This window comes from Thunnus thynnus, chromosome 2, assembly GCF_963924715.1.
Source record: "Thunnus thynnus chromosome 2, fThuThy2.1, whole genome shotgun sequence".
Taxonomy (NCBI): domain Eukaryota; kingdom Metazoa; phylum Chordata; class Actinopteri; order Scombriformes; family Scombridae; genus Thunnus; species Thunnus thynnus.
The window spans coordinates 23,409,829-23,421,376 of NC_089518.1; the positions used below are offsets into that span (position 1 = coordinate 23,409,829).

At 38.4% G+C, this 11,548-nt stretch overlaps 1 protein-coding gene across 1 annotated transcript in view; it reads right to left on the minus strand.

Moving 5' to 3' along the window:
* Positions 1-11,548, minus strand: part of ntrk2a (neurotrophic tyrosine kinase, receptor, type 2a) — an 89,055-nt gene that overhangs the window by 24,021 nt on the left and 53,486 nt on the right. Inside the window, exons 14-15 of the mRNA XM_067611718.1 lie at positions 5,420-5,608; positions 569-699 (exon numbers count right to left, since the gene is read on the minus strand). Coding sequence (XP_067467819.1) covers positions 569-699; positions 5,420-5,608 — 320 coding nt within the window. The remainder of the gene's footprint in view (positions 1-568; positions 700-5,419; positions 5,609-11,548) is intronic.

Consider the following 11,548-nt stretch of genomic DNA (forward strand, 5'->3'; position numbering starts at 1 on the left):
CAAATGTATGTCAGGTATCACATATCATTGCAAAATATAGTAGAGAAGGCAATAACTTCTCCTTCAATAATAACATTATGGGCTTTATTTTGGTGCCACCAATCATTCTGCAGGAGCAGGGATTTAAAAATGGTTGATATCTCATTTTGAAACTAGACTCCTCATATACCGACTGGGTTGTATTTCATTTCAAAGACAAATTGTCCTCGTCTGTTCTTTGGTCTATAATAGCTACAAAAAGTTTACAAAAAGTTTTTGTTTTGTTCAATAAAGTGATTAAAATGAGAGGTCACAGATGTTTTTCCTTCAGTTCCCACAGTCACTCACACTGTAATCTCACATTTAAATGACAATAAGGAAGCAGAAAATCAACTGTAAAAACAAATTTTGGCGTTCAGGGCTGCTCTTATTACACTGTAGAAAATGTTATATAATGACAAACATTTCTATGATGTACATTATCACTGACATTTTGACACATTTGAACAGTGACCTTCTGTTTCTATGTTTGAAATGTGTTTTTGCAGTTAAATAAGTGAAAATAAGACCATTAGGCCTTTGAAATTACCTTGACAGCCACCAGTATCTTTTCCTGGTCAGGTGAGAGGTTGTAACACTCAGCCAGGAAGACTTTCCCAAAGGCCCCCTCTCCTAGCTCTCTCTTCAGCACAATGTTATGTCTCTTAATGTGCTGGACAACTGTTGAACAGAGAGAGAGAGAAAAAACCCATTATGGTTTAGAAACAGAACATATGTTTGGTCGCATATAAGTGTTACAGTACAGAAGCACAACAGGTTATATAGCTGATCGATGTCCTTTTATTAAACGTTGATACGTTATTTTGAATTATACATCAATCAATTCAATTAATATGGAATGGTTTATTGGATTGTCTGTAATATTACCAAAGCAGTAACACATACAACATGATAATCTTGTATTAGTGATATAATACAATTAAAATACATTTTATATTGTGCATCTATCTATCTTACTTGTACACATACAGCCCTCTTCTAGGGGCATATTCCCCCTAATCCAGTTAAAATAAACAAAATTAGCAGAGGTGGAAACAATATTAATTGTGCAGTTATTTATGATTATTTTTTCTGGTGCATACCATTGTATCTTATCGTCTACACATCGTATGGATGTTGCAGTAAAAAAGTAAACTCATCGTCTTACTGTGCACTGATTGCTGTAGGTTTGACTACAATGTGAATTGTATTATGTAACATATATCTGTAAATAAAGTCTGTTTCACGTATGTAATCTCTTGCTGCCTTCTGCTCACTCACAGTTGGCTCAGAGTCGACAAACCTGCTCTCTGTTGCTAAGTAACTCCATGCCAGCTGACTTTTTAGAAAATTTGGCATCTCACCAAGGCGATGATTTTTTTTTTCCTTTTTTTTTATTCTACAAAATGATTAACAGCATGGTGCCCTTACTATAACCTAGCTAAGCCCCGTCTTCTTGACTCTGGGCCAGGTGTGCAACTATCTGCATGCAAAGAAACACATATGATCCTATAACACTTGGATCCTTGAACACACACACACACACACACACACACACACACACACACACACAGAGGACTGAGATTTATCTTTGATGTGATTAAGAGGTGCATTTGAAGAAAAGCTGTCCACTCAGAATATCACATTAAAGCCCAGCTAGACTCTCAGAAGCTGCATCGATCTACACTATAAGATACTGAGATCCACCATAACCCAATATCGTACTGAGACAGAGAGAAAGAGAGAGAGAGAGAGAGGGAGATATACAGAGAGTAAGAGAGAGAAAGGTAAAGAGAGAGGGAGAGATAAGAAACACCACTGGTCTGAATCAGATACTCGAAAGCATCTAATTCTTAGTGTAAGATTGTGGTGGCGGAGAACATAGAAACTCAAAATAGAAAACTCAATACATTTTTTTTAATTGACATGCTTCACAGTCCTGTTTTTTTATGTTCATACTTTCACTCATATTATTTACATAAATTACGTATTAAGTGTAAAATGAAGATGAGTTGTGGGCTGCATGTTTGTGTATGAGAGAAATGAAGAGCTTAGTCAATGTGAAAACACAGTTTATTCTTAAATGTCTGTGATAGAGTTGGGTATGTAGACATATCCTCGGTGTGGCTAAAAGTTGACATTTGCATTTATCGTCTAAGAACAAAAACAACAGCAGGTACAATAGCAGGTCACAGATCAACGCGTACCCACATTTCCCTGTGCAGCAGCAGTACACAATAAACCCACATCCCCACAAGCCAACTATCCACCATTTAACCAGCTAATTACCTCTGCACACCATTTGCTACTGTGGTTGTGTAATAAGCGTTCACCCATGCAAACGCCTCGCACCACTTCTCCTTAATTAACACCCTCAAATAGCAAATAAATTGATGTGCAGACCAATGCTTCCACTATTGTTTTTTTTTTTCCCTTGACAGGAAAATTTGTCCTTACACTTAGATTTACATGTCATCGCTACTAATTTTGCATTCATATACTCAAGGACCCTTCCTAATTTCTGCACATAGCAATCAAGAATTTCCAAAATTAAGTTATTTTATTTTTATGCCCTCATATTGCTTGTGAATTTGGCATCCATCTGCCAATTTTACACTTCCTCTTCCACCTCTTTTTCATTCTTAAACTTTAAACCCCTGAGCTCCTCAACCAGTATCCTTAATTAAGATCTACAAAAATATTATTCCCCCATTTACCAAACTTTACACTCTTATTCTCTGATCTTTTTCATAAATAGTACCCATTTTCCGTGGTTATTTTACTCATCGTACTCATTTTCCCTCATTTAGCATCCCCCCATCCTTCTCATTATCTTACTCTGTTTCCTTATTTAGCATCACTCTGCTCCATCATTTATTTCTCTTTATTGCCATTTCCCTCAATTTTTAATCAACATCCTCCAAACATTAACATCTAGACACATGTTCCTCTCCCATTCTGTTGCTCCATCACTCTTTTCCCATCATTTGTTTATCAGGACGTTTACAACATTACCATGAAGAGGAATAATATTTCTTGTCTTTTCCCATCTGTCTTTTCCCTCTCTCCTCTGATTTATCCACATCTCCCTGAAGAGCCACTCCTCACACCAATCCTCCTAAATCAGCATCTTACAAACAACCAAAGAAATTAATGTCTCGGGGCATAATTATTCCCTGTTTTCCATCTGCCTCTTCTTCCCTTCCTCCTCCCCTCATCTGCCCAAAATCTTTCTATAACCCTGGATTCTGAAATAAAACATCTCCAGCAGCTCGGAAATGATGTATTTGGTAGTTTGAACCAAGCAATGCGATAGGTCAAAGACACAGTCGTGTCTGACAGATGCTTTGAAAACAGGGCGACCGGAGACTTCAAATCTGCTCTCCATCAAATTCCTTGCACAATTAATGTCATGACTTTCTTTTCCACCACACCTCCTCTCACTCCCAGCTGTCTGCCCTCCCATCACGAGGTGTAGCTAATTGTGACCTATATTTTCATAAGCTTACTGTGTATGTATCTGTGTACGCACATGTTCTCTTACTGTATGAATCAGATTTTCCAGAGCAATGTTAATCCTCTCTGCCTAGATACAAAAAAAAATACAAACCCCAAAAGATCTGTTGGGGTGGAAATGTTGGAAAAATTGAGATACACAAAGCAAAGAGGAAAATGTAACAAAGATGAAGGGAGAGAAAAAGTCTGTCCTCCACTGAGGACACTGGGGTCAGATCCTTAATTATTTCTCTTAGAATTTTAGAATTTTAGCACTTTTTAAAAAAAAACTTGAGAGGAGACAATTAAAATGTATACATAATGGATATTTTATAAGCAGTATTTTTAGACTTCCTGATGGGTTTAATTATTATCTGACTAAATTTATGCCAACAAAATATTAATGGGCTCAGTACTTTGCCACCAGAATTGTATTCTGTGCAGTGTGGAGCGAATTTTAGATCTTTATGTTGTAAAAATTAAGTTTTTAGATTCCTTGACAGAATTACATAATCTGATACCAAGTATAGAGAAAATAACACTTTCAGTTTCATTATGTGTTGTGTTTATAATGTTTTGTGGATTTCAGAAGAATTTCCTTGTGCTCCATTTAAATTCAACTTGCGGGAAATAAAACCAAACAGCTAATCAGTATTATCAAACTGCTGTTGGGAGGTTTGGGGGGAGACATGGACACAATAACCTCAGTATTGCTATTTGCCTAATATGTGTATGTATATGTGTATGTGTTACCACCTATCCAAATCTGCATGTGCCTTATTGTAGCTCTTTAATAATGCATGTGACACACTTTACAACAACGGAAACTCCTCTGATGTTATTATTGTTAATGAGGTGTTCACTTCAGAGGTAAGCTGCACATCTAATGCTTTGCAACACAGCTAAAAGTTCTCGTAATTACACACGGATCCATCATCTCTGCAGAATAATTGTTGCCTCATTGCTGCCAGGAAGAGGCCTGTGTCATCTTTAAAGTAGAAAAGTGTACTAATTCCTGTACTCAATATTACAGACCGCAAGCTGGTTAAGGCTGCTGTTTAAAAAGTTCCTGGCATGCAACCTAACGCCACCTTGCCAAACTGTCTCCATCAAAGGCTATTGTGGGGGTCTAAAAAGGCAGAGTGCCAAATAATCGGTCAGAGACTTTCAGTATTTATGCTGCCTGTCTGTGAGTCAAAGACACGCGCAGAGTAATAGTTGTAATGGCTGTAATATATTAAAAACACACACACACACACCCATGGTTCCATAATTTACTGCAACACAAGGCCGAAGCCTGTGGAAGCTTTTATTACTTGCCAATAATCATAATGTCACGTTGATGGACCAGGTCAGTATCTGTGTGTGCTCTGTGTCTGTTTATTTGACTGTTGTTATTTGTGTGTTTTACTCATGTTTCTCTTTGTCTTTCTTTCTCCTGCCTGCTTTCTTTGATCTCTCGTTGCCGTTCTGCTTCTTGCGTTGTTGAATTTCTGGTGTGTACATGTTGTGAGGTTAGATAAATTGGGGCTGGTCATCCACAAGAAAAAATACCTGTTCCTGAAGTGGCTCATGAGTTGTATGTTTTTCTCTTGGTGGCTCTGGTAATGTAAAGTCTAGAATTTATGAATGGATTTGTGCCTAACATATGCCGGGTCACACACACACAGACACACACTTGCGCATATATGGACTTTCTATTTCCTGTCTCTTCCTCAGAATTGACAGCTTATCATTGGCAACTCCAAGGTCATTGCCATGACAGCAGGAGACATGTTGCCATGGTAACCTCCATGTATCATGCACATACAGTTAATTTGAATACTTGAGAGTATAGCTCATAATTGCTTGGTAAAAATTCTAAACATTCTTCGTTTGAACTGAAAGAACTGAGGTTATTACTCACACGTGTCCGTTTTGAGCAGGCTGTTTGTGCTCCTGAAGTACTGAGGGTTCTCTATCACCGGGATCTTGGTCATGCCAATGATGACTGCATCAGGGCCCATCTCGGACGAGGAAGGGGTGTTGCTACCGTTGGAGACGTGGTGAAGAGGAGAGGCTGAGTCATCATCGTTACTGATAACTGAAGATGGTCCTGAGAGAGGAGAGAGAGGGGGGATAAGCAGCGTTCAGTTTGGTTTGTGGATCTTATCTTTGCAACAATCGAGAAAGGTCTTGCACGTGAGACAGAAGAACAGAATCATTACATGCTGAACCATATTAATAGTATAAGGACACCAGAGAGTTAATCAAGTTGTTAAGCTGTTATTAGCGAAGATTGAAGAGATGAAGTCATTACGAGGGGAGGTTAAGCTGTTATTATTGATCACAAGACATCTACTGTAGCAGACAGAGAGAAAGATGTTATATCATCATCTTCTTTGATCACTGTCAGAGCCCTCTCACAGATTAGAAATTAGAAATCCCGACACAGTCAAATCTGTATTCATGTGTTTGTCACAACACCCCTCATCCCTTAAGATTTTGGTGACTTGTGAGACAGCAAAGAGATTCATTACACGGCTCCAAATGTAATCATTGAACTACAGTTACAGTTTGTTAACATCATTGTATTTGACAGAGCTCAAAAAGGACTCTAAATGGTTAAGAGCAGAGCTTGTCGTTTGCTACCAAAATCCCCTCATCCGAAACCTTTCCATCATCGGGAAAGAGAAGGCTGTGTCTGACAATTTGTAGCTTTCCAAAACTGTCAATCCAACAAGCAGGTCCGCTTCCTGCAGCAACCGGTCAGGTGTGTAGAGCTTAGAGTGTATGCAAGATTTAATTTAAGCTCTCTTTTCCATCAGTTTTTGTATGCACAAACAAATGCAACAACATGAATGTCATCCAGAAAAGACTTTGAGATTGTGCATTGTTATCCCCACTCACTCTAGCCCCATTACACTGTGATCGTGGGCTGTCTGAGACGAAAGTTGACCCATGTCTACAAAAGAACCAATCAGAATACGATATCAAATGACACAGAATACATTGGCTGGTGTTTTGTAAGTGCAGTTTAGGGGGAAAACACACTTGTTCTCCTTAATGCCTCCATAGCTAACAAGAGACAAAATGATGGGGGTGAGAGGAAAAAGAGGTTTACGTGACTTTACTGCATTTTCAAAACATCAGAGCGGCGCAGATTGATGACACAAGCTGATGACGTGCCTCTGCTTTCATAAATGTTTTTCTATTTACATCATGGCACCATGATTCACCATACATTCAGTGCACAATCTGACATGTCTCAAACTGATATCGTACAGTCTCACACAATGTGACATGCAATAGACTTGTATGATCATTGCTGTTGCACAGTCTAAAGGCGTCTTATGACAGCAGGCTTTTGACGCCACCTGTGGTTACCTCTTACCATGAAGTGTAGTCAGGACTGACCTGCCACACTTCACCTATACTTCTCGCAAAGCAGGAAGTAGATTAATGTGCTGACAGCCTGAGCCCCATTACACTGGCTAACACACACAGGTCTTAATGTTCAACAGCACCGTACAAAGTCAGAAGGGAACCAACAGTAGTAATGTTGATGAATATGTAGGAAACAGCTTCCAAAGAGTTGACTAGAGTCATTTTGATTGGATGAGAACAAATGTGCACATTTCAACATGTGGAGAAGCAGAGACAAGCTAAGCCTAGAGTCCAATTAGAGGGCCAAACCTGTAGAATGGCACTAGGTACTTTGTCACCAGTGGTTGTTTTCATGTTTGACTGCTGGGTTATTTTTTTAGGTCAGGCTCTGCAGCATTTAATGATGAAGTCAAGGGAAGAGAGAGATGAAAGTATATTTCTACAAAGCTGGAGGGTAACTGAGGGAATTAATGCATGCCTTCAAAAAGACAAATTCCAGTAATCTAGGAACCTGGTGGAGTAAAAACCAAGACATAGGAAATCCAGATTCAGTTCTCTCTGAGTTGTTATACACTGCTGTTATCTGGTGAAAAATATCTATACAGAATAAGCCTCTCTATATAAGAATTATTATGTCAATATATTCTAATATATTGACTAATATCTAACAAGATAGGATATTAAAATTCACAAAGCAGACATTTTTGAAAGCAAAAATGCAGTAACAATGTAAAACAAGTGAAACAAGACACTGAAAACAGGAGAGAGGTTGGGTGGCGTGAGTCAGACACTGAGCCCAACCCTTTTACGGAAAATGATTTGTTTTGGCAACAGATCTGAGGTGTTATTAGTTTCTAATTAGGACAATAAATCTCATTCCATGTTCATGTTTTTTTTCTTTTACCTTCATGATATTGGTGCTAATTTTCTATGTCTTTAGGTTGAGTGCCAATACACCAATATCAGCTTTTACACTTGCTCACAGACACTTGCAGCTAAATTTACAAGTGCAGGCAGGCACACATGGATGCTCACGCTCTCACACAAATACACAAATAGGTAAATACACACAGAAATCACACAACTGAACATTTTAAAACATTGTGTGGGTTTCTGTCACTTTTAACCCCTAACTGTAACCTCAACCTAACTACTAAATACCTACAACCTTAACCCTCACTCTCACTGTGCATAATTTTAAAGCTCAACATCTTGATTGTACAGTAACATTAAATCCAATGACTCGCTTGTTCTACCAATCCCACTGAGAATCAACACTTCATACTGTGGATCACTGCAGCTTCCAGCCACTTTCTGCTTGTTATTTTGGGTAGTTGATCCATCTGGGTGAGTGCCCAACAGCTGTCTCTGACACATCATACATAAATGAGGTGAGCCACCCATAGTTCATTGTGAGCAACATGTTTTTTCAGGAGTTGGTAGAATAAACATAGACAAAAATGTGGGTAAATATTGGATTTAAAATCAACAGATCCAATGGAATGGCTTGTTGGTATTTCTCTATCATTAGCCAATTCTTTTTCACCATGTTAACCAAAAAGATGATTAGTTTATTAGTATTCTGTTGTAGTCTAGTTTTGTACTTAAGTGGTTAAAATTTACTATAAAAATTACTTCTTGGCCACTTGGGGCCAGTGGAAACACAACACTGACATATCATCACCTATTAAGCTGACATGCTGCAAATAGTTACTTATTTACACATTCAGCAGTTATGGAGCAACATTATCATTCATTTGGAGTCATGTTTCTGTCCACCTGGTGAAGGTAAGTCCAAAATTCACTCTCTTTTACCTCTGTTTTTGCTCTCTATCAACTCCTGAGTGAAATATCTGGCTCTTTAGCTGCTAAATGTGCCACCATGTTCACCAGCTAGTTGCTAACTGGGTCTGTCTGCTGTTTGGTCCTAAGCAGGTGGTGTACAGTGGGTTTTTAGAGCTTTTTCGCATTGAGAGCACTGAGAATGAACCAAAACAGTAACTCTGTGGTCCGGACAGCTAATGATTACAATGAGCTGAAACTCGCTATAAAACTGTAAAGCTGAGGGGAGCCGCAGAGTCAAGTGATAATTCTCTATAGGTTAATCACTACAAGCGACACCTCTCACCGTACACATTGTCATTTGATAAATTGTTACTATGAAAAATAAAAATATATATGTTTAAAAGCTGCTTTAATGCTTGACAAATTATAGAACAGTATATGTGTGTGAATTTGCCTTTATGTCTTGATAGCAAACAAGCTCACAAGGTCACAAAGATTAGAAACGTTTGCAAAGATGATGACATTTTCACAGTCCCAATGGGCCACTGTTTAAATAGATGCAGGGTTACAGCTCCTTTTATTCTATTATCACCCACATAAAAGTCAGGGATTTTTTTTTTCTTTTGCTAGTCTGCTATGATGTTAGAGTAGTTTCATTTTATATTATACTGTGTCCACTCTCAGCAAATGATAAAATTAAAGGAGAGCTTTTGAAGCGAACACACAAAATAACTTAATGATAACATGCAATGCTTGTAAATGATCTTAATTACTCGGGTACATGGAGGGTTTAGCAAATTACAGCATGTCTGTGGATTGTCCTACAAGTACTGTAATAAAAGCTTCTGAGTGATCGTCGATTTCATGCTTCTAACTCTGTAGTATCATCATATTTACGCATTCCCCTCTGATTTATGGGTGTGAACAAGAAAACGTGTGTTTGCACGTGTGTGTCTGTGTGTGTATTACGCCCTCTTAAAGAGCATAATTGAATGCTTCCATCTAGTCTTTGTCTTTCATCAGCTCTTCACTGTATGTCAGCTGAAGAAAAAATAACACCAGAGAAACAAGTTGGAGCATGGGTCTCCTCATGGAAAAGGAAACATTATTCAGAATGGTGTTGACACAAACACACACACACCTAAGTGCACCTGAAATCCAGTCTTTCTCTAGACCTCTCCAAGTCACGAGCATAGGCCTGCAAACATTGTATTATGAGCTGAGATTGATTTCCCATGAGGACAAAATACAGTAGATGTACACCCTCTCATGTGGTCGGTTCGGCTGAATTATAACACTGGTTGACATCGTTCATTTCCTCTATCCCTGGCCTCATATCAGGCTCTAGTGCAGCTGACAGGACTTGATTGAGAGGGAGAAACTGAGAGAGTTTGTATGTGTGTAGGATGTGTGTGTGTGTGAGAGAGAGAGAGAGTCTAAATCAGCTGGTATATGTGTGTGTGTTGGTGACTCATGTGAGGATAGAAAAGGCCTTGAGAGAGAAAAAGAATGAGAGCGAGAGAACAATAGTTTGTTTTGTGTGTGTGTGAGGAGATGTGCAAACTTATATGTGCAGTAAATGTGTGTGTGTGTGTGTGTGTGTCTTCTGGCAGCCTCTTTCAGTGTTCAGGACTACAATGGTATGATAATGTGTGCTAAAAAATATGGACCCTAAATAGTAATGGAGTACAAAAGACAAATACCATACTAGTTTGGGATATATTTAAGAAATTATACTCTTGAACTGCTTCCTTTAGGTTTGCTATGTACCAAATAATGTGATCTGATATCACTTAAAACTATACCTCATTCACACTCTAAAAATAATTGCTCTTTGATTAAAACCTTAAAAAAACACCTGCAAAACCACCTCTAAAATGTCAACATTTTATGAAACGTTAAGCTTTGTAAAAATACATTTTATAGATGATTCAGTTGTTAATTTAAGTATGGAATTAAGAATTATTGTCAACCCATAAATGGGATCCTTTAGTTCCTTTGAAAACCTAAAAATCACCAAATACAGGTAAATGTTTCCACTGGACAGGGCCAGAATGTAAAAAATGCGAACAAAAATAACACATTTCATGATAAAATCATCCAGTTTAGCATTACAATCATACGGACATTGACCAGATCTGTATGTTTAGCCACTCAAAAGAAAGTCTAGCTTTGAACAGAATTTGTGTCATTCCTCTTATTATAACCATCAGTTATATTTGTCTAAAAGCCTTGACTGAAATGTTCAAAATCAAGGGAATAGTGCGAATTCATCTCACAACCTTGTTCTCATTCAAACATTCAAGGATACTGCAGGATATTGAAATATTTGATTTTTCATCCCATGACCAATAGTAGACAGGTGCTACTAATTGTAAATAAGAGGGGTACATTTCATTTTTCAAGATTATTGCATTACCCCTCAAATTAAGATCTCAACTGTACCAACATTATTAGCAAATGGGAGGCAGCCATTTTACATTGTCACAGCTGACAAACAGGACATGGTTTCTAAATTTCTCTCACTGCAGAAATTCTTCTTTCAAGAAGTGAAAACATTAGTTTTAGGCAGTTTGAGTCATCTAGTTGATAGCAATGTTTACCTCACTGAATTTATCTCCCTGTAACAAAGGGAGGAAAAACACACAGCGTACACCAGAGCGCAGGTTATTGTCTGTCAGCGTGTGTGTGTGTTTGTGTTGGGAGGGGCTGAAGATCATTAACACACAGAGGTCTCAGGGTCAGATCGTTATAAATACCGTTAAGCCAAGGGGCAATAGGAGGCTGTGTGTGTGTGTGTGTGTGTGTGTGTGTGTGTGTGTGCGTGTGCGTGTGTGTGTGTGTGTGTGTGTGTGTATGAGACAATGAGGCAGAGAGAGGTGGC